We start from the raw sequence: 24,704 nt of genomic DNA on the forward strand, positions 1-24,704 counted from the left end.
TTTTGGATAGTTTTCCCCTACTTTTTGTGCAGTTTTTAAGTGGTCTTAGAATCAAGACCTCCTTAGAGGTTCCCTCTCTCTCGCGTGCCTCCCCGTCGAATCCTGATTCCTGCAGGACACTCCCACCGCCTAAAGTGTAAGTCTCCTAAGAAGGTAGTTCTAGGTAAGTAACCGTGTTGGAACAAATCACAAATTTTTAAGTAATTTGTATTTTTCCTAACATACTTACCTAGAACTACCTTCGGGTTATGGCCCTCCCATCCTTCCCCGAGAACCTGCAGGATCTAGTAATACCTATTCCAACGAAACTTACTGGAGAGTCGACCTGAGATATCACGCTGCCTGACCCCGGGGTCGCCTCGGGCATGTACCACACTGCCAGAGGTTGACACCGTAGAAAACGAGAAGAGGGAGATAAACTATACAAAAAGCTGGTCGGTTAGGTAGAGTTAGCCAGTAACTCCTAAGAAGGTAGTTCTAGGTAAGTATGTTAGGAAAAATACAAATTACTTAAAAATTTGTGATATAACATAACATAAAATATGTTCAATTCCACTCAAAATTTTGTTTACACGTAGTGAGAATTAAAATAAAAAATCTTTTGTCTTTATAACCAGTTTTTTGGGCTCAAGCCATGTCGTCTTGATGGAAGTTCCTAAAGTAGCTTCCCAAGGATATATGTTACTACAGTGATATTCCCAGAGAATTCAACCTTCAGGTTCCAGAATTCTAACTCCTGGAGCAAATATCCTTAAAATTTCTCTCAAGGGTATCACATAATATCAGAGGACGTATTCTTGACACGCCACAGAGCAATCTGCACCCCAATAGCGTTTACGCTTCAAGGGGGACGTGGCAGAATAAATAGAAAAGGGGGGTCGTAACAAGGTTACCCCCTTTCTCGTACTACTATTGACCACCACCACAGCGCCATTCCCAAGATGGCGGACATTCCTAATTTTGTAGCGATTTCGCTCAGTGGTGTTCCCTGTTGATCTAACTTTTCGATCGAATTGCAAGGATTTTTATTATGCATTCTCCAGCTTCTTTCGCCTCCGGAAAGTTGAGTATTGGGTCTTTACAATGAAAATTTTTTAGGTCCCGTTTCACAGTGAAATTAGAGTAATTTATTGTGTTAAGAGCTAGCCTATACCGGAGGCGCTATGAGCGCTGTCGTTCGTTAGGCATGAGTTATTTAGTAAGTAGAACGACTTCCCGGTTTTTAAATAGCATGAATTAATTATTTAATTACGTAAGCTATTTAGGCAAATTATTCTTGTAAGGATATTTATAATGTGCATTTTTGGGCTCAAGCCATGTCGTCCTGATGGAAGTTCCTATAGGGTAGCTTCCTAGGGTATATTACAACTACGGCGATATTCCCAGAGAATTTACCTTAAGGTACCCAGAATTCTAACTCCGGGAGCGAATATCCCTAATGAAAGAACCAGGGATATCGCGAAATATCAGAGGACGTATTCTTGACACGCCACATGGCAATCTGCACCCCGAACAGAGATAACACTTCGAAGGGGTCAATTGGCAAGAAAAAGAAAACGAGAAAGAAAAAGGAGAGCCGTTCGCAAGGCTCTCTCTTCTCCCGTTTCGTAAGCGTGCATTGCGCCGATCCTGGCGCCATCTGTATTCCTTTTTGCGTAGCTTAACAACTCGTTGTTTTTTCCTGTGTTTCTCGCAAAATCTTGGATTTAATCGAATTATTATGCTTTCTCCAACTTCGTCTGCCTCTGATAAGTTGAGTATTATTTCTTTTATGTATAAATGTAGGCTCTTGGTAATTTTTAAAGTGATTAATAGTAATAATCTTTGTTACAAGAGCCGTTGCCTACCGGAGGCGTCCTGGACGCTGTCGCTCGCTAGGTATGAGTTTTAGTTAGCCAGAGCGATGTTCCCGGCTGTTTTACTTTAATAATTTTAGCTGTTTAGCTTTACATAGGATTTCCTTATTCGTGCTTTTAGTATTATTTGTTTTGGCGAAGTATTCGCCAATTCTGGCCTACGCTAGACCATGTAGCCTAGCCGTTTGGCCCTGGTACTTTCCTGCATGATTTTTGGATTTCCGAGTGTTTTTAAAATTTTATTGAAGCTTTAGGCAGTTTTATACATTTAAGATTATTTTGATTTTTTCCAAGATGGTATACGAGTGAGTTTCGGTGATTTAGGTAATCGATTCTCTTGGCGCCTAGGCTAGTTGCCTATGGAGCCTTAGTATACTTTCTCATACTCCCCGGTTGCTTTCTTTTCTTCGGAGAAGGTATGCAATCCCTTTCCCTCTGTTTAAGCCTTGGGCTTAACCCTAGTGGTTTATCTGAATTAACTTTCGATACAACTATATTGGGGTGTTACTGTTCCTTCCTGTTCCAGTAAGTCTGGCTTCAGAGAGGGGCAGAACATCAGAGTTTTTAGCCTGAGTCAGTGTTTGTCTGGCTTGGGGTTGAGACTCCCTCGCTAGTCTGACGCAGACATAGGAGGCTTAGCCTCCTTAGGTCACTCCCGAAGGTTTCTGTACGAGATGATTCCTTCTTCTTGTGATCTAGCAGACTAGTCCTTGTTGCTGTTCTCGGTGGGAGGATAAGATCCTTTCCCTGGGAGTAGCAACACCTTCCTTGCTTTGGTTCAGTGGGGGTTGGCAAGTATAGCTGGCCTCCCTCCTTGGATCTCCCTTAGGCTAAGATGAGTTTTCTTGGCTGCGGGTGATTCTTTACTAAAGCAAGGTTGGTAGGACCCTCTTTGTCCCTTCCCCCTCTTTCTCTGTAATGGCCTAGCCGTTACAGTACTGTACGTCATTCTACATCTGGACCTAGTATAGGTTAGGATGTGGAATTGACTCAGTCCCTTGCCGGCCGGCAAAGGTCTTCTGCTTTGAGTGCTGCCCGGACCTCCCTTGATCCCTCATCCATGTCTGTCTGTAGAGCCAGACGGCATTGGTCAGGAAGCCTGAATTAGATTCTGCCCTTCCTTATATACACTCTTTCGGATTGCCGGGCTTTGAGGTAGTACACTCTTATCCTGGCATCCATTCTGTTTTCTTCTAGTGCTGTACCCGAGCCGGCTGCCGGCCTATGTGGCCGGCAGCCGGGCAGTCGGAGTTCTCTGGTTCTTTTGCCGCTCGGCAGCCGGGTGCTACCTTGTGTAGTTGCCGGCCGGCAGTCATGGCCGGCCGGCAGTCATGGCCGGCCGGCATTGGCTGTTGCCGGCCGGCAGTTACTGCCGGCCGGCACATGCATTTAAACCAGCGTTCTGCCGCCTTATAGCTGTTAAGTAGTATACTTTAAAGCTAGTTATGGTGTGTGCCGGCCGGCACATTACCTTCTATACTGTACCAGTATTCTTCAGTATAGCATATACTGTAGGGAGAAAACTATAGTATAGTATTGGTACAACACTGTGTTTTCTAACACTTTTGTGTTGTCTTGCACAGCCCTTTGGTGTTGCCTTACAGATAAGAAAGTGAGTTCTTTCTTGTTTATTATCCAGTATTTTAAAATCATACCTTAGGTGTGAGCTACACTTGTTTCCTCTGGAAATTTTTCATTGGTTACTCTAGGACAGATTAACCATACGATTTTATTATCTGGAAGGCTGCAACTATTGGCTGTGCGGGAAACACAAGTGTGTGTCTTTCCTTTTTGTTTTGTTATGCTAAACTGTGCATATCCAGTGATACGTAGTTCACTTGATACTCATGGAAATTTCTTCTCTTTACAGGAGGTCCATCCGAAGTGCGGAAGTGTTTTCTGCAACGTCCGCAGCAAGAACTTCTGCGGACATGAGTTATGTAGGAGGCACGCAGCATGCTCTGTCTCCAAGGGTGATCTCCGGTATTGGGACCCTCAGGTATGTACCGTGTGCTCTAACCTGATTACTGAGGCTTTTGATTCCCCTAGGACGGCGGAATCAAGGGATATAGCAAGGGAGAAGCTTCGTACCTGGGTAAGGGGCTTCCAGAAGAACACCTCTGGACCTTATCTTCCAAGTGAGAAGATGAGGGCTTACCTTTTCCCCAGGGCATCAGCTGATGCAGTGATTCCCCAGCCTCAAGAGGAGATCCCCCTAGTTCAGATCCCGGTGGATGCTGAAGTCGCGGTCGCCTTGCAGGACATCCAGTTGGACGACAGGATGTCAGACGTGTCCGAGCGTCTGGAGGAAGACCTCCTGGCAGAAGGCCAGGATGAAGATCAAGCCCCAGACATTGTAGAGGAAGAGGCCGACGAGGTGTCGGCTGCTCCGGTTCAGATCCCTGAACCTATTCCCTCAACATCGTCCGCTCTCCCAGTAGAGCTGGGACAGGCCCTCTCCTCCATTGTTGGAATGATCCAACAAATGCAGAAGGAGAATAATGAGAAGGCGGCTGCAATGGAACTGCAGATGCAGAAGCTTGCAGCATCACGTGGGCCCCAGAAAAGGCTCAACGTGAAAGACCTTCCCTTGTGCTCAGATGCTAACCCGTGGAGATATGCTGAGCACATGCCGATGATGATCGGAAAGATCGTCATGTCGGATAAGTTGGGTTCAGTTCCCCTAGGGGAGGTGGAATTCTGGCCCAGCAAAGGGTCATATCCGGACTGTTATGTCCGGTTGAGGAAGGAACCAGCTTCAAAGGAGGAGACAGAGCCGAAGGAGGTCATAGTGATGGACCATGCTAAGGCTCAAGCTTTGCTTTCATCTTCGATGAAAGAGAGGGGCTTCACGAACTCAAAGGCGGCTGCATTGAGTAAGAAGCTCCCTTCCTTTGTGTCCTCTCCTGCTAGAGCCTTCCCCTTTTTGCAGAAAGGGTTTGCGGCTGTGTTAAAAGCAGTCGAGGCTGGCAAGCCTTGCCCCTCCTTGGAGGAGTGTAAACCCTTGTCGCTGGCCCTACCTATGGACCACAAGGACTGGAAGGACGTCCATCTTACCTTCTCAGTCGGGAAGTTGGAAGCTGATATTGCCGGACGTCAGTTCGGTGAGAACCTCCCTAAGCTGACTGACTTTCTTTTGCGGAGAGAGCTCGAGACGAAAGAAAGACTGGCTGCCTCAATGTCTCTTCAGACCACTCTTGAGACGATGGCAAGTGACCCCAAGGTCCATGAGATGTTCATGGTAGTGGCCAAGACTCATCTGGCCACAGTGACGAAGGATCTTTACAGCTTCGTCAGGGCGAGGAGAGCTTGTAGGGAGTTCGTGTTCGCCTCGGCTACGGTGAGGCACGAGCCAAGGAAACTAATCTCCTCCAACATTTGGGGCAAAGACCTTTTCCCTAGCGAATCGGTCAAGGAGGTTGTTGATAAGGCCGCCACGGAGAATAGGAACCTTCTCCAGAAGTGGGGCCTGTCTATCAAGAGAAAGTCTTCCCCGGATGAGGGTCCCCAACCAAAGAGGAAGACTAAGAGGACTAGGCTACCGTCTCGGCCAGCCAAGCTATTTGGACAGCAACAGCAACAGCAATTGCCGATGCCTTCAGTGCCCCAGATGGTGGCACAAACCCCGACCACATTCCAGTGGGTACCCCAGGCCGTGTCGACACAGTCCCCGGCATTCAACCCAACGTTCGAAGGGCAGTCAACTTCCTTTCGAGCAAAGCCTAGAGGAGCAGCCAGAGGCTCGTCTAGGCGCCTCTCAAGGGGAAGGGGATTCGGGTGGTCGCGGTCAGGGAGGCAAGACCTCAGGACAGCAGTCCAAGTGAGATGATACCGGTAGGAGGGAGACTTCAAAGTTTTCGGGATCGGTGGACCTTCGATCCCTGGGCCCACAGCCTACTCAAGAATGGACTGGGCTGGAGCTGGTACAGCACTCCATCCCCGTGCCCTCGGTTTTTCCAACACTCCACCCCCGTTCTGGAGGAGTACATCCAAGAACTGTTGGAGAAAAAAGTGATCCGAAGAGTAAAGTCCATCAAATTACAAGGGAGGCTGTTTTGTGTTCCCAAGAAGGACTCGGAAAAACTCAGTGTCATTCTGGACTTGTCGCCACTCAGCAAGTTCATAGTGAACTGCAAGTTCAAGATGCTAACACTGCAACACATAAGGACCTTACTGCCCAAGAGGGCATTTACCGTCTCCATAGACTTGTCAGACGCCTATTGGCACGTTCCAATCAACCGTCGACTCTCCCCCTACCTAGGGTTCAAGCTACAACGAAGACTACACGCCTTCAGAGCCATGCCATTCGGGCTAAATATAGCCCCAAGGATCTTCACGAAGCTTGCGAGCGTAGCTCTCAAACAATTACGCCTAAAGGGAATTCAGGTGGTATCCTACCTGGATGACTGGCTGGTGTGGGCAGCATCCAAGACAGAATGCTTGCAAGCTTCCCTGCAGGTGATCCAGTTCCTAGAGTATCTAGGCTTCAAGATCAACAGAAAAAAGTCTCGACTTTCTCCATCTCAAAAGTTCCAGTGGTTGGGAATCCACTGGGACCTAATGTCACACCAATTCTCCATCCCGGCGAAGAAAAGGAAGGAGATAGCTGGTTCTGTCAAGAGACTTCTAGATTCCGAAAGGATATCAAGACGCGAACAGGAGAGAGTACTGGGTTCTCTCCAGTTTGCTTCGGTAACAGACCCGGTGCTAAGAGCACAGCTAAAGGATGCAACCGGAGTTTGGAGAAGTTATGCATCAAACGCGCGAAGAGATCTGAGAAGACCAGTTCCGCTTCGTCTACGTACTCTTCTCAGGCCTTGGTCCCAAGCCAGACATCTAAAGAAGTCGGTACTTCTTCAGCCACCTCCCCCGTCGATGACGATTCACACAGATGCCTCGAAGGAGGGGTGGGGAGGTCACTCTCATCGGAAAAAGGCCCAAGGGACTTGGTCCAATCTATTCAAGACCTTTCACATAAACTTTCTAGAAGCTATGGCAGTGCTCCTTACCTTGAAGAAAGTCTCCCCGCGACACTCAATCCACATAAGGTTGGTGCTGGACAGCGAGGTAGTTGTGAGATGCTTGAATCGACAAGGATCAAGGTCGCCACCTCTCAACCAGGTGATGTTGGCCATCTTCCGATTGGCGGAAAAGAAGAAGTGGTACCTGTCGGCAGTTCACCTTCAAGGAGTCCGCAATGTGACAGCGGACGCTCTATCCAGGTTCACACCGATAGAGTCGGAATGGTCCCTAGACGCAGGATCGTTCTCCTTCATCTTGAGTCAAGTCCCAGAACTGCAGATACTGTAGACCTCTTTGCGACGAAAGACAACAAGAAGTTGCCCCGGTACGAGGACCCCTTGGCGGAAGCAGTGGACGCGATGTCCCTCGGCTGGAACAGATGGTCCAGGATTTATCTGTTCCCTCCTCACAACCTTCTGTTGAGGGTCCTCAACAAACTGAGATCCTTCAAGGGAGTAGCGGCAATAGTGGCCCACAAGTGGCCGAACAGCGTGTGGTTCCCCCTGGCATTGGAACTACGGTTGAAGTTTCTACCGCTACCAAATCCAGTTCTGACCCAGCGAGTCCAGAAGTCGACTGTCTGCGCTTCATTACAGAAAACCCGGACCCTGCAGCTCATGATTTTCTCTCCCTAGCGGTGAGAAAGCGTTTCGGGATTTCAAAAGCCAGCATAGACTTCCTAGAGGAATATAAGTGCAAATCTACTAGAAAGGCAATATGAGTCATCTTGGAGAAAATGGGTGGCCTTTGTTAAGGCGAAGAATCCGCAGGAGATCTCGACGGACTTCTGCTTATCTTTCTTCATCCACCTCCATGGTCAAGGGTTGGCAGCTAACACGATTTCAACGTGTAAGTCTGCTTTGACAAAACCCATTCTATATGCCTTCCAGGTCGACCTCGCTAACGAGATCTTTAATAAAGTTCCGAAAGCCTGCGCTAGGCTCAGACCTTCAGCACCTCCAAAGCCCATTTCATGGTCTTTAGATAAAGTTCTTCATTTCGCTTCACTGTTGAACAATGAGGAGTGTGCGTTAAAGGATTTGACCCAAAAAGTTATTTTCCTATTTGCACTCGCGTCCGGGGCCAGGGTTAGTGAGATTGTAGCCCTCTCGAGAGAGGAAGGTCGTGTTCAGTTCTTGGATGGGGGAGAGCTGAACCTGTTTCCGGATCCTACGTTTCTCGCCAAGAACGAGTTACCCACCAACAGGTGGGGTCCCTGGAGAATCTGCTCTCTGAAAGAAGATGCATCTCTATGTCCAGTAGAATGCCTAAAGGTCTATCTTCGTAGAACTTCAGACTTCAAGGGTGGTCAACTATTCAGGGGAGAAACATCAGGCTCAAATTTATCACTGAAACAACTCAGGGCGAAAATTACATATTTTATTCGCAGAGCGGATCCTGACCGTACACCCGCAGGTCACGATCCGAGGAAAGTTGCCTCATCCTTAAATTTCTTTAATTGTATGGATTTTGAACATCTTCGTTCATACACTGGCTGGAAGTCTTCCAGAGTGTTCTTTCGTCACTATGCAAAGCAAGTGGAGCAACTAAAGAGGTCTGTGGTAGCAGTGGGTTGCGTCGTTAACCCTGCTGTTTAACTCTGCGAGGAACAGTGGTTTTAATTGGGACGATTAATTCCAGGGTGAGTGTGTAGTTACATACTGTGCTACAAACTAAGTGTGAGGGCACCGGGTTGCCCACGTTGACTGTTCCACTTCCAAAGGTGAACCTAGCATAAGTGCAGATATGTGTGCCGAGCGTTTCTAACGCTAATGTGACTGATTAGTAATACAGACTTTTATGACTTTGATACCTCGGTATGTTAAAAGTGGCACTAATGTTTTTCTTTCAGATAAACAAGTTTCTGTTTACTATCATACTTATGCTTAAATTTTTGGTTATCCTCCTCTTATATATATATAATTGTTGTTAACCTGTCTATTTATTGTCTGTCAATAAACTTGTTCTTGAGAACCTTGCGTCTCCTTCACCTGTGTCAATTTATTGGTAATAATTGAGCATTCATTCTATGTATATTTATCTTGGATAATTCTAATAGATTGTTTCTTTATGCAAGCTAATTTTGCATTGGTTTATGCTTTCCCTTTGCGGGAGGACTCCATCCCATAAGGGGACGGTGGCGGATTTACAAGTTTCCTCCTACGCGGATATAAACCTTTGTCCAATACAAGTATTGAGTGGAGAACTGGTCGATATTTTATATTGACGCAGTGGTTCTTTACAAACTATGCTTTACTTAATATAGGGTGAGACCACTATATTGGCTTGCCTGGTATTCATACATAGGTATATGTACTCTTCGAGACTTTTCCAGAGTCTAGTAGGACTCTTCCCTGTAGGGGGCAGGAAGCTCTAACATGGTTTATGGTTAGTTGAAAAGATGTATAACGGTAACATCTTAGGTCTCTAGGTCTAGTCGACCGGGGAAATACCTCCGGGGAGTACGGCACGTTTTGAGAATCCACAGATACAGTAATGCTCTGGTATACTTCCATCAGGACGACATGGCTTGAGCCCAAAAAACGGATTTTGAGCGAAGCGAAAAATCTATTTTTGGGTGAGATGGCCATGTCGTCCTGATGGACCCGCCCTTCCCTTTCTATGAAAGGGCTGTAGGTCCCCTCCCTACATACAGTATCTGTAGCACCTCGTGTATCGCTACAAGGAATACAGATGGCGCCAGGATCGGCGCAATGCACGCTTACGAAACGGGAGAAGAGAGAGCCTTGCGAACGGCTCTCCTTTTTCTTTCTCGTTTTCGTTTTCTTGCCAATTGACCCCTTCGAAGTGTTATCTCTGTTCGGGGTGCAGATTGCCATGTGGCGTGTCAAGAATACGTCCTCTGATATTTCGCGATATCCCTGGTTCTTTCATTAGGGATATTCGCTCCAGGAGTTAGAATTCTGGGTACCTTAAGGTAAATTCTCTGGGAATATCGCCGTAGTTGTAATATACCCTAGGAAGCTACCCTATAGGAACTTCCATCAGGACGACATGGCCATCTCACCCAAAAATAGATTTTTCGCTTCGCTCAAAATCCGTTAATTTTCCTTCCCATGTCGATCGTATAGTTAGAGTTTCGGTGAGTGAGGTAACCGAGGTCTCATCTCACCTATGTAACCTAACCTAGGCGTTCTATTGTAATACGTTCAGACATTTCCCCGGTTACCCTCATGTATTGTGATTTCAATTATACAGAGATAGTTATCTCTTAGAATTGGATGAACTTTACACGTCTCCAAGAGGAGATTTAAGGATAATCTCTCTTCCCTCTGAGTGTAGCTTTAGGCTACAACCTAAGTGGGTCGGCCTCGAATTCTTAATTCAGGCATGACTTTCCTACGTTTTTTTCTGCCCTTCCCTTGTAACCGCAGATGCAGGTTTTTGGGAGTTTCGGCCAGAATCTCAGAGTATTTAGTCTGTGGTCGGTAGCTGACTGGCAAAATGAATAGAATTCTTTTATTAGGTTAGGCTGCCAACATAGGAGGCTAGACCTCCCTAGGCCACTCCTGAAGGGTCTGTACGATATGACCCTTCTCCCTGTGACCTAGCAGACTAGTCCTGTGTTAGTTGACCCTAAGCTGAAGAATAAAATTCTTCTACTGCTTAGGGGACACTGGCACTAGAACCCAGTTTCCTTACCGTTTAGAGGTGGTGGCGAAGGTGCTACCAACCTCTTTATCGTATTATTCTAACCCTAGGCTAAGGAATAGAATTCTTTAGCCACATAGGATAGTTCTAATACAGGAATGGAGTTTTGTTAGGTAGGGCAGGACAGGCTACGGCCAGCTCCTCCTGTACCTTTCACAGAACCCTCTTTCCCTTCCCTTCTATTAATTTTATATTGACAAATCCCGGCAACCTTACTGTTGCCGGTGGGTTGCCGGGATCGACCAGACTCCCCCTCTTTAGCAGTTGACAGCTGCCGGCCGGCAGTCATGTCAGCTGCCGGCCGGCAGTCTTAACATCTGTCGGCCGGCAGTAATGACAGTTTGAGCTGCTGACCATATCAGTTGCCGGCCGGCATTCATGGCTACTGCCGGCCGGCAGTCATGGCTGCTGCCGGCCGGCAGTCTTGGTGGTTGCTGCAGGCAACCAGGGCAGCTGCTGCCCATATTGGCTGTGAGTGGTTAGTCCCTTCTGTTACCAAAGGTTCTTCAGTCCTCCCTTGACCTGCTAGCAACAGTGGCTGCTGCCGGGGTGCTGCCTACCAGGCCGGCACAGAATGGTGCTTACTCAACCGGCAGCACGCCGACTGTACTGATTCTGCCGGCCGACAAGGTATAGACATAACCTTGCCGGCGACAGTACTGTAGCTGGATGGAAGCTTCAATGTTATATTCTCCCCTTCCATTGGAACCTTCTCTCTGGAGAAAGGTAGTAAAATTAGACTTTTACATCCCTTTTACTGTATATATACATAGTATTAGGTAACCTGTTCTCCATGCTATCTCTCTCTCTTTAGCTAGCAGACTGGATATGCCGGCTGAACTACAGTATATGTTTATACAGGTAGTTAGTATTTTTGCAGTATAGGATATACTGAAAATAGAAAACTTCTGTATATATTATACTGGTACTGTTTTTCCAATATATTTTGTATATCCTACCCAAATATTTGTGGAACCCTATCTTATGTTGAAAGAATTTAATTTCTTCAATATTCTGATTAGAAATCAGTCTTCAGATTACCCTGCAATATTAAAATTTTTTTAAGGACTGGAGGTTACACTCCTAACCCTTAAAGGGCAGAGCCCTTATCCTCGAGTCTCCATAATTAGGAAACTCTATGTTTTAATTTTGTAAGGGAGGTCACAACAAATAGGTTGGGTGGGATACACAAATATATGTCTTTCATTTTCTCCAGTCCAGTTGGCATCATGCCAGCTGGACCGTGCAGTCAGCTGATTGCCATATAGGCAACACATTAGCTAGATCACACTATATATAATTATACAGTAGCCAGTAAATTGCAATATAGTGCATACTGCAAATAGAAAACTACACTATGATTATACATCAATTATTTCTAGCATATTTTGGGTACCCTCACGCGAGTTTATGCTGCGGCCGCTTTTACATTAAAGGAATAGTGTTTCTTCATTAAGCTGATTGAGTAATCAGTCATCCGTACCCCACAGTATTTAGAATGAAAGGGACAGTGAAGTATACATTTCCCTATCTCTAGGGGTTAAAAAAAAAAACTTTTTTCAGTTGGAGTTCCTTTGAAAAAGGAAATTCCTAACATTTAATACTGCATTTGCTTGCAGGGGATACACAAGTATGTGTCTCCTACTATCTCTTTATAGCTTGCTATCCTAAGCTATTTTCTTAAGATATGTCTTTTGATATATTGGTTATCAGTGAGATAATCAATTGTACAGTGAACCCTCGTTTATCGCGGTAGATAGGTTCCAGACCCGACCGCGATAGGTGAAAATCCGCGAAGTAGTGACACCATATTTACCTATTTATTTAACATGTATATTCAGACTTTTAAAACCTTCCCTTGTACGTAGTACTGTTAACAAACTACCCTTTAATGTACAGAACACTTAATGCATGTACTACAGTACCCTAAACTAAAACAGGCACAAATATTAAAGGCGACTTTATATCATGCGTTTCCTAAACACGCCAAAAAGCACGATAAAAAATGGCAACCAATGTTTTGTTTACGTTTAGCTCTGATCATAATGAAGAAACAAACGCATTTACACATCTGTGTATAGGTTAGTTTTTGCATCGATTATATTGATTATTCAGTACAGTATGTTGATTTTGTTATTACCAATGTTTTACTTAATTTTTCTTAGAACTTCCAAATGAAATGTTTTTCTTTATGACGCCGCCTGAAACGACGGCGTCATAAAGTACGCTCAGTAAACAAACGAAGGCATTTAACGCGCATGATGAAAGTGATAAATAATGATATTACAGTAAAAGCTTTTATAAAATATGTTATTACAAATATTATTTACCGTAACTATATAAAATCATACATACGTAGCAAAGCAGGAAAACAATTTACGAGAGAGAGAGAGAGAGAGAGAGAGAGAGAGAGAGAGAGAGAGAGAGAGAGAGAGAGAGTTGTTTTACATACGTAAATGTAAATTTTAAACCAAAAAAATTAGCCCCATTTCATATAAAATAGATTACAAATATTTTACTTTATCATATTACAGTAGTCTGTATAATACTGTAAAGTTCAGTACAGTATGTTGTTGTTATAGTCGTGGCGATGAAATTCTCACGAAACAAAAACACGCCATTTGATTACAACAGCTGATTCTCTCTCTCTCTCTCTCTCTCTCTCTCTCTCTCTCTCTCTCTCTCTCTCTCTCGTGTTATACAATACTTACATTTAGATGAAGAAACTAAAGTTAGTTTTCTTAGTGTCAATTTAATACGAAACGAAAAAATTATGCCGACTCTACATCCATTTCAATCATAGCTAAAAATACGGCATCTGATTTCATCAGCAAACCACTATTTTTTGGGAAACATCATTTTATTCTAGAAAATTGCTACTCTTTAAATAGTTAATTGCACATTAAGAAAGCGTGTACTTTTGTTTTTAAATTTCGGGTGTGTTTAAAAAATCGAGTATTGTTGACTTCTTTTTGTTTTACTTTTGGCTGTGATTAGATCAGCTGACATCTAGCTGCCGCTTTTGAGAGTGTACGAATACACTAACAAAGTATCGTTTATACCATTTCTTAACTTATTCAAACCGTCTACAGTATACAGTTGATATTACATAAGCACCAATGTGTTATAACCTATGAAATTTTTCTGTTTATTACATTTAAACCTCTCTCTCTCTCTCTCTCTCTCTCTCTCTCTCTCTCTCTCTCTCTCTCTCTCTCTCTCTCTCTCTCTCTCTCTCTCTCTCTCTCTCTCTCTCTCTCTCTACCTCTACCTCTCTCTCTTTCTCTCTACCTCTCTCTCTTTCTCTCTACCTCTCTCTCTCTCTCTCTACCTCTCTCTCTCTCTCTCTCTCTCTGGGCTACTTTTCACTACCTCCCATTCCTTACCTCTCTATCTCTCTAACAAATTATATCTTTGTTGCTCCTCAAAGTTTCATTTATATTGAATATCAATCATGATTAAATTTTCCTTACTTTCTCCAATCTCGCACCATTGGTCACATCGCGGTATTTTCGAAATTTCCGGAAAATCCGCGATATATGTATATACATGGGTTATGAAAAAAATCCGCGAAGTGGTGAATCCGCGATGGTCGAACCGCGAAGTAGCGAGGGCTCACTGTATACTCATTCTGTTTTCCTTTCTTTACAGGAGGAACACCAGATGTCATGTGTTACAGTCGTCTGTAAAAATAAGAGTAAGTGTTTTTACGGACATAATGCATGCAGGTTTCATGCCCCCTGCAATATTATTTTCGAACACCTGCAGTATTGGAACCCGCAGGCCTGCAAAGTATGTCGGGCCCTATTGTCCGAGGGTTTCAAGAATCCCAAGTCGGTAGAGACTAGGGAGGCAGCTCGTTTCAAGTTCCGCAACTGGGTGAGAAGCTTTCAGAAAATCTCTCCGGGACCTTACCTGCCTAACGACAAGATGCGTAGGTTACTATTTCCAACAGCGAGTAAGGAAATAGTAGTGCCCCAGACACGAGGTACATCTCCCGACGGCCAGATAACCTTCGGGAAGGAGGGCAAAAAGCGCCCACGGGAAGAAAGGGAGAATGTCGGGTTGGAATTATCTCTGTCCAAACCGGTTCAAGAGCCAGCGACATCGATATCTCCGCCTTCTACCCCTCTATTAAATGGAATGGACAAGTTATGGGCCCAAGTGAAGAATCTAGTAGAAAATTTGTGCAATCAAAGCACAAAGCAAGAAGCAAAATGCAAGGTAGAGCTTGGTAAAGCTCCACTTGTCGCTCCTTAGGGATTGTAGAAACGACCCATGGATCAAGACCTCCAGTCATGCTCCAAAACCAATCCCTGGAGGTTTGCGGAGCTGATGCCGATTTTAAACGGCAAACTCTACATCTCGGAGAAGATGGGTGCTGTTCCTTTGGACAAGATCCAGTTCTGGCCAAGCTTTGACACTTTCCCGAACTGTTTCATTAGAGTGAAGGATGAACCAAGATCAGGAAAAGGAACGGAATCAAAGGAGGTTATGATTCTCGACCATGATAAAGCACAGGCTATCCTATCAAGTACCATAGAAAAGGTGGGTTACTCGGTGTCGAAAGTATTCACACCAGGTAACAGGCACTCTTCCTTTCTTGCTCCTGCTTCAATTTCATTCCCCTTTACGGAGAAGGCATTTAAATATGTCACTGAGGCAGTAGAGGCAGGTAAACTGTGTTCTACACTCAAGGAGTGCGAGCCTCTGTCACTAGCTTTTCCCAGACAGGAGAAGAACTGGAAGGAAGCCCATTTAACCTTTTTCAGTAGGAAGACTTGAGGCAGATGTCGCCAGTCGACAATTTAAGGAAAATCTCCCTAAATTATCTGAGTTTCTCTTACAGGATGAACAAGAAACAAAGGAGAGACTTGCAGCCTCCCTATCTCTACAGAACTAGAGTTCTGCTCAGCTCATCAAGATACCCCAGACATGCTCAAGGTCTAAGCCAAAATACATATGGCTACATTGGTAAAAGACCTTTATGCCTTTATAAAGACTAGAAGAACATGTAGGGAGTTTGCTAACGCGACAGCGAAACACGAAACAAGGAATCTAATATCTTCCAACATCTTGGGTAAAGACCTCTTTCGAGACGAGGTAGTCAGGAAAGTGATTAAGAACGCCACCACAGAGAAAGTAGGACTTCTCCAAAAGTGGGGCATCCTTTCAAAAAGAGAATCTTCCAAGGTTGTAGGTCCCAAACCTAAGAGGAAGATGGAAAGTCTGGAAATCCATTTCGAGTTGTCCAACAACACTCTACAGTTGTAGTGACCGCGCTGCCACAGGCAGGTGGTCGAAAATATATTCCTACTGATCAGTCGAAGCATAGAAATGCTTCTAGGAGGAGGAAGGTTCCTTTAGGATCGCTGGACCTTCGATCCTTGGGTCCATGGCCTAATCAAGTTGGGACTAAGATGAGAGGTGGAGATGTCTCTACCACCATTTCCTCAACTCCTCCTATAATCCAAAATCCTCCTGGAGGAGTTTACCTGAGAGCTCTAAAGCATACAGGTGGTAAGGAAACTATAGTCCACTGAATTCCAGGGAAGGCCGTTGTGTGTTTACGAGAAGGACTCAAGAAAATTCAGTCATTCGGGACTTGCCGCCACTCAACAAGTCCAAATAAAACAAGTTCAGAATGTTTATCCTCCTGAACATGAGGACCCCGTTGCAGAAAAGGGTGCCTATAGTCTTACCAGACCTGAAAGTTGTCTATTGGCAACTTCCAGTAAATCACCCTCTCCCCTCCTATCTAGGATTCAAGTTACACAAGTAACATGCTTCCTAGGAAAGATACTCGTTAGACTAGACAGAGTCCAAGATATCTTCATAAAATTGGCAGACACAGCCATGCAATAATTAAGCCTAAGAAAGGTTCAGGCAGCAAAGTTCCTGGACGAGAGGCTGGGGTGGGCAGCACCCAAGTTGGCTGGTCTATGAACATCCAAGGAAATGATCCGGTCCCCGGATCATCGCAGATGCAAGATAAGCTTCAAGAAGTCTCGATTCTCTCCAGCTCATGGGTTGCAATGGCTAAAAAGCCATTGAAGCCTGTGGTCACACCAACTCTCCTTTCCTTTGGGAATGTAAAAGGAGATGGCAAGGTCTGTCAAGAGACTCTGGTAATCAGTAAGATTCCCAAAACGCAAACAGGGAGGAGCTCTGATCTCTCTCCAGTTCGCAATAGAGATAGGCCCAGTGCTAAGAGCACTGCTGCAAGATGCGTTGAGAGTCTGGAGAAAACAACCATCAAACGCTCGAAGAGGCCTAAAAAGACTGATATCGGTCCTTCCTTAATCGCTTCCCTAACAAAGGTCAAACCCCGAAAGTCCCAAGACCATGTTGGTCTAGTCATGAGTAGGGAAACTCTCTCCAGGCAGATCAGATTGTCTACGGCTGATCTGGCACCCCGAAGCGATAACGAGACGCTGCAATCGACAATGCTAGAGAACGTCTCATATAGTCTAGGTGTTGATAACCATCCCTTATCTAAGGGGATGGCACCTGTCCGTAGTTCATATACAACCGATCCGCAATGTGACAGTGGATGCTCTACTCAGGCTCAAGCCGATAGAGTTGGAATGGTCCACGGACGCAGACCTATTCTCTCCCAGATGGGTACAAGTTCCAGAACTGTAGTCCGACCTCTTCATTACGAGCGTCGTCAAGGAACTACCTTGATACGTAGCCCCATACGAGGATCCTCTAACAAAAATGATAGACATCATCTCTCTGAAATGGAAGGGATACACTTAGGATTTCCAGTTCATCCCATCCAATCACCTGCTGAGAGTCCTCAACATGCTGAGATCCTTCCAGGTAGGAGTAGCCCTGTTGGCTCCCAAGTAGCCCAAGAGCAACCTGTCCTTCTTGAGGAAGGAACGGAAGCTGAGGCTGTCCCTAGTTCTGAACACAGGACGACTTTGGAAGGTTCAGAGATTAATTGCCGTCGATTTATCACAGAGAACCCGAACCCTTCATTGCATGATTTTCTTGCCATAGCGGTTAAGAAAAGGTTTGGGATCTCAAAAGGCAATATAGAATTCTTAGAAGAATACAAGTCTAAGTCAACTAAAAGACAATATGAGTCATCATGGAAAAAGTGGGTTGCTTTCGTAAAAGCAAAAGGACCGAAAGAGATTTCAATGAACTTCTGTATGTCCTTCTTTATCCATCTTCATAACCAAGGTTTGGCGGCCAACACGATAACGACGTGCAAGTCAGCCTTGACTAGACCTCTTCTATATGCCTTTCAAGTGGACTTGGCGAATGAGATCTTTAATAAGATCCCGAAGGCATGTGCAAGGTTTAGGCCTGCAACACCACCAAAGTCTATCTCTTGGTCTTTGGACAAGGTCCTACATTATGCCTCATCCATGAACAATGAAGATTGTTCGCTTAAGGATCTAACCCCAAAGGTTATTTTTCTTTTTGCTATAGCCTCAGGGGCTAGAGTTAGTGAAATAGTGGCCCTATCTAGGGATGATGGCCACATCCAGTTCACAGAAACAGGAGAACTGAATCTCTTCCCTGATCCATCCTTTCTCGCTAAGAATGAGCTACCCACTAAAAGTTGGGGTCCCTGGAGAATCTGCCCTCTGAAGGAAGATGTCTCTCTATGTCCCACTAAAAGTTGGGGTCCCTGGAGAATCTGCCCTCTGAAGGAAGATGTCTCTCTATATCCGGTAGAGTGTCTAAAGGTCTATCTTCGTACAACTTCAGACTTCAGGGGGAGGTCAGTTCTTTAAAGGAGAAACCTCTGGATCAAACTTATCCCTAAAACAACTGAGGGCAAAGCTCACCTACTTTATTCGTAGAGCGGATCCTGACAGTACTCCCGCAGGTCATGTTCGCTCATATACTGGATGAAAATCATCCAGAGTGTTCTACAAACACTATGGTAAGCAAGTCCATGAACTGAACCAGTATGTGGTGACGTCGGGTAGAGTTTTTAACCTGCCGTCTATTTCTACGATGAACAGCTAATTGACTGGGACTGTCTATTAAAGGGAGAAGGGGTCATCTCTCTTAGTGTGACCTCCTTTGAATGTGTTACCATGGTGACACGAGCTCTGTTCAAAAATCCCAGGTGTGGAATTATACAGATAGCACTAGTGCCGTGTGTACGTAGTACACAGTGCCGATAGAGGTAACTAGTACAGGAATTATGAAGAGAAATTTTGTTATAAATTTTCTTCAATCTGAGAGTGGCACTCATCATTTCTTTCTTCACAAGAAAGAAAGATGATCTCTGTACATGTTACAGGTATAATTCCGTTATCATGCTACATTCGTTTTACTTGCTAATTTACTTAGTCATTTATTGAAAATAAATGTCTATTAGAATGTAATTGCGTCCTAATTCGCCCGACAATCGCATGATTAAAAAATCCAGAGTATGTACTCTTTATTTATGTGTATGCTCACAAACAATGAATTTAAGAAACACTGATAAGTATATGATAATATTCACAAACTCCGAGACGGTTTGTACATCCAGTGTATACTTATGTTTGTTCATACAATATATGCTAACCTTGAGACCCCCTCCTTTTTTCTACTGTCTAGAATGATTCTTCCCTGTAGGGGGCAGGAAGCACTAACATCGTGTATGATTAGTGAGAATGACGGATAACGGTAACGTCACTTGTCTCGATTGATCCGAATGATCATAGAATGGTTGTCCCAAGGTTAAGGCACTAATGAAAATCAACAAATACATTGATGCTTTGGTAAACTTCCATCAGGATGACATGGCTTGAGCCCAAAAAACGGATTTTGAGCAAAGCAAAAAATCTATTTTTGGGTGAGATCGCCATGTCGTCCTGATGGCCCCACCTTTCTTTTCTTAAAAGAAAAGATCTTCACAGTTCCTCCCCTGAGGCACTGTATCTGTAGCACCACGCTCAATGCTACAATGAATGTCAGCCATCTTGGGAATGGCGCTGTGGTGGTGGTCAATAGTAGTATGAGAACGGGGGTAACCTTGTTACGGGCCCCTTTTTCTATTTATTCTGCCACGTCCCCCTCGAAGCGTAAACGCTAATAGGGGTGCAGATTGCTATGTAGCGTGTCAAGAATACGTCCTCTGATATTATGCGATATCCTTGAGAGAAATTTTAAGGATATTCGCTCCAGGAGTTAGAATTCTGGAACCTGAAGGTTTAATTCTCTGGGAATATCACTGTAGTAACATATATCCTTTAGGAAGCTACTTTAGGAACTTCCATCAGGACGACATAGCGATCTCACCCAAAAATAGATTTTTCGCTTCGCTCAAAATCCGTTTTCTGACATTAACCACCTCCCCAAAAATAGGTTTTTCATTCGTCAAAACCCCTTTATTAGGGTGCTAGGAACTGCTATAGATGTAAATAAATTGTTTTTCACTTCTAAAACATTTTGGAACAAGATTTGCAACTTTTACTAATTCTCTTTTTATTCCAGTTGTGTCTATATCACGTGAATCAGCAACTTCATTAACCTCGATTAAATCAGAACCAGTACCCTTGTCACATTATTCCCAAGAGTTTTTATCAACTTATGCATTTTCTACTAATGATCTTGATTTCCTGGAAGAATCAGTGGAACCAAATGTAGATGTGCTTTCTGATTTAAGCATGAAGACAACAAGCAGACCAAGATTTTACTTGGAGTAGTGATAAAGACAAGAATTTCTTCACCTTATGCAGTTATAAACATTTCCTTTGACAACGTAATATTGGTATAGTACTGTATGTTGTACAGAGAAGAGACAAACTAATCACAAAGTGATGAAAATCAATGATGTAGGAATACATTTTGTGGGATAGAAAATGTGATTGAAAGAGCTGGTATGAGAAGAAATACATATTTAATAATGATGTTGATCTTTAAGTGAGAAGTATTTACGACTAAAAGGGTTCCCATATGTTGAAAGGTTAATTGATTCATTCAGAAATTTATGTGTATTTCTGATACACAAATCATTTAGTCTCTTTGGCTATGCACTTGGATTCAGAATGTCTTTTGAGGACCATGTTAACAAACAAAAAAAATATTTTTAGGCACTACAAAAAAGATATCACCCACTCTTTGTGTTCCCTAGCTTCATTCTTGGTTGCCTAATCATTTCCTTCTAGCAGAGAGAATCTATTATGAAATTTAATAACTTGTTATGAGGACTACACCCATACCATAGTGTGTTCTCCAGTGATTAAGATATAAGTTCTCATATCATTACTTATATTCTATATTCACGACCATAGAAATTAAAAGCAGGAATTTGGGAAAGATGGTCAGGGGCAGTAAAATACTGCCACAGTCAGAAGGACTTGTGACAGAGTTGGTTTTCAGGATACATCAAGAAGAGAAAGCTTTGAAGAATAAACTAGTAATACGAAGTCGTACTGGTATTCTACCTTATTCGTGGACTCATAGGAATTAATAATTAGAAGTCGCACTAGTATTATACCTTATGCATGGACTCATAGGAATGCTAACCAGGTTTAAAGGTACCTTTGGGAAAAAAAAAATGGCCAAAAGTAAAAGCAGCTGGAGAACCTGTCAATGGTAAACAGACCAGACTTAAGAAAATAAGAAAAGAAGAATACCTCACAAATAGGAAAAGAAAATGGTAATAATAAGAATGAAGGAAAATAGTTTAGGTACAATTTGAAAATTACAGAAATAAAAATTCTTATGCACATCAAAAATGGAAGTACAACACTGAAGAATAAAAAAATGGTCAAAACTGACAATTTTCAAATAAATTAACAACCAAAGTGGTGCTTAGTACAAAGCAACCACAGTATAATAAAACTATCTTGCAAAGTTACATTATTCATTTGTGAATCATAAGTAGGTATTGAAAGAATGTCAAGACAAAAAATTGAAAGGACATTATTATACCAAAGTAAATGCTGAAAAGACTCAAAGAGCTAGCAATGTTACTGTACCCTGACATAAAATTTAAGAGTTCGTTCAAAATGCCAGGCCAGCATTATTACCAGAACACAATGAGGAGCAGCAAGGAGTATAGTTGATGTCAGAAGTGAGAATACAACAGGCAACTATCATCACTGCCGTGATCAAGTGTTCATAGTTTAGGCAAGGAATAATGACAGTAGCAGAAACTCAATTCCAGACGTAATGCGTTTACTGTATGAAATCTGACGACAGGTATCAGATTTTTGGTCTAGTCCTACATAGAATGTTATCTGTGGGGTTATAAATGCTTATACCATCTCTAAAAAGATTGTAAAGTATGGGGTCCATTCTCATGTAATTTAATTTCTAAATTGGCTGGTGAACAAAAAGAGGTCATGGGGCTGAACTATACCTGATACCACTGTTTGTTGCCAGATCAATGCTTTTGAGTTTTGCAATTCCGACATCATTCCTACCACCCCTCATGGTTTGGTACCAGTGTTTGCCTGCCGTGCAGTGTCCAGTCATCTGGACGCATCCTAAGGGGAAGACAATGCTTGATAATCAGAATATACAAGGCAAATATTGGTGTCTGACAAGAATCATCCCCGAGTCCTTTTATTGTACTTTATTTTGATAATGTAAGAAGGCACAAAGGACTGTAGAATGAAAGGCCTCTGGGAGTTACTTTATGTAGATGATCGAAGGCCTCTGGGAATATATTTAGATGATCTAGTGTTAACAGTGGAAATAAAAAAAAAAATCATGTTTAAAATATGAAAGAGGATAATAAACAAAAATTGAAACTAAACATAACCAAAGCAAATGATGAAGATGATGAAAAAAGAAATATAACCAGGAAAGTGGCCATTTGCATGCTGTTGCAAATGTGTGTACTGAATATTAAATGTCAGATATGATGTCTCAATCATGTAGATTGCAAAATGTATGTGGAGCAAGATCTTTATCATACTCAAAATGTACCAGAGCCAACAGGGAAGAGAGGGAGGTGGAGCACCATATTATTAGAAGCAAGGCATAGAGCATTTCTTTTAACTTGGGGACACAATGAGTAGTAAGGTATTTACTGAGACAGTAAAAAAGTAGTAACAGTAAAGATGAAATGGAAAGATTATTAAACTACTGGTAGATTTAAATAATTTCCTTCTAAAGTAGTGTAAAAATTTGAAAAAAAAATATATAATGTATAAGGAAAGACATAAGCATAAAAAGAAAACAGAGATGGGAAAAGGTATGGTTACAAAATGCTGAAATTCCAAGTCAGATTGAAGACAAGTGTATCATGCTTTATTACAAATGAGAAATATACAGATATGGTGCCCAACAACAAGGAAATATCCAGAGATCTAGGTTGAATGATTTGAGCATGAGATAAAAAGAGGATGAGATGCACCAGTCAGAAAAGTAGTAAATAGCAAAGACAATTTGGAAGGTCCATAAAATCATGTCAAAAGGGATAGATGAAGGCCTAAGGAAGGTGGGAATTTAGTCAGGAAGTTGTATGAAGTGAAGAGAACTCATTTCATTCCTTAATGAGGAAATGTGATATAAAAATCTTAAATGTAATAATAATGATATTGCAAGTGTCTTGACAAATTTCCAATAACTTTTAAATTTTTGTTATCAACAGAATTAAGAGTGGCTATGATAAAATTATTTTGCTAAATTTTCACTCTCCTGTAAATACTGTACTAATCCCAGCCTTACTCATTGATGATTATTCAACTGCCATCTTTTTAGTAAAGAATGTGGTACTGTATTGCATTAAAGATTCACAAATGCACCATATGCAGTACTGCTTTATGATATTTATTTAATAACTTTCTCAATCTCCAATACATCAATATTCAAAAGGTGATATATAGCCTTACGTGTTAGTGACCCAAGTAAAGTAAGAGGTTGGTACAAACATATTTTCCTTAAAGTGTTCTTATCCTAGCTCTTTCCATCAAATTTTCTATAACTACTCATGAGTGACATTTGTAAAATAGTGACATACTACATAAAGGGGCTTTCTGCAGATATTGATACTAAGGATTTGCCACACCTACCATACTGTGGAGGTACAGTATATTAAAACTAGATGTCTGTATTTACCAAAAATAATCTTTTAAATAATTTTTTATTTGTAAATTATAAAATAAATTTCTGCATTTGCACTCAATTTCTTTTAAAGTGTAAATACAATCAGGCTGTGATTTCTTCTTTGGGGCAGTATGGTAGGTGATATGAATATTTTCCATTTATTTTCAACTTTCAGATTTTGCCCTCTGGGCAGTTGTGCTTCAGATGCAGTGTGCATTTCACATTTGCCAAATGTTAGTACTTGTCATCAATGTTTCCTTTTGTGCAATTATTATAACCTTATTCTAGTGATAAAACCTTCATTTTGGCTGGGTCTTCCCCTGAAAAGCTAGATGGTTTATAGAGAGAATGCTATACGCAGAACATTTTTAAACTAATTTTCCAATCATTTTTCCACCAATTATGTAATTTCATATCACCTGAATCTGAATAATTGGAAATGGGGCCAATAAAATTTACAGAATCAGAATTGAAAAGGTTAAATTGAAGTACTGTACCACAGGAATTGTTGCAAAGGTCATAAAAAATACTTCTTTTGAGCCTTCTTTTTAGGGAAAATTAATTCATACTAATATTTAAGAATTTTACCAGAAAAAGGACTTTTAAAGGAATGATTATCATATACTGTATATCTATGATCTTTCACCATTTCTGAATGTTGAATGGCAACAGTCTCCCTGATTCAGGATATTTTGCTTAATCACATCTACAATTAGAATTTAAGATAAAATGTAAAGTATTGTCGATTACAAAAGTACCTTTTGAAAGGCAACAAAGTGCAATTATACATTATATTAACTTGAATCATCATGAGAATTTTATATCCAAAGTGTTCCATATTTTAAATTGGGTGTTTTAGTTATACTTTACATTATTGGAAACTTTATTCAAAACTATATTTAGGTTAATTATAGGTACAGTACTATATTTACATACTTTAATTCTTCCAAAGTTATCATAATCTTACAGCAAATAGATTTTCTTGTACCCTACAGATTACTTCAACCTTCATAAATTCATTCATTCATTTGTAGCAAAATACTTTGGTTGTATTTGTTTCAAAATTGTAAATACCTATATCAGAATTTTAAAAGAAAAAAATTAAAGACAGTGTGTGGAATATTTTTGTAAGCT

At 42.3% G+C, this 24,704-nt stretch overlaps 1 protein-coding gene across 1 annotated transcript in view; it reads left to right on the forward strand.

Moving 5' to 3' along the window:
- LOC137649857 (uncharacterized) overlaps nt 1–22,239 on the forward strand; it is a 70,269-nt gene extending 48,030 nt beyond the window's left edge. The window contains exon 6 of the mRNA XM_068382801.1: nt 20,004–22,239. Coding sequence (XP_068238902.1) covers nt 20,004–20,215 — 212 coding nt within the window. The 3' untranslated portion in view covers nt 20,216–22,239. The remainder of the gene's footprint in view (nt 1–20,003) is intronic.
- Nucleotides 22,240–24,704: the final 2,465 nt, after the last annotated feature.

Source organism: Palaemon carinicauda, chromosome 1 (genome assembly GCF_036898095.1).
Source record: "Palaemon carinicauda isolate YSFRI2023 chromosome 1, ASM3689809v2, whole genome shotgun sequence".
NCBI classification, from domain to species: Eukaryota; Metazoa; Arthropoda; class Malacostraca; order Decapoda; family Palaemonidae; genus Palaemon; species Palaemon carinicauda.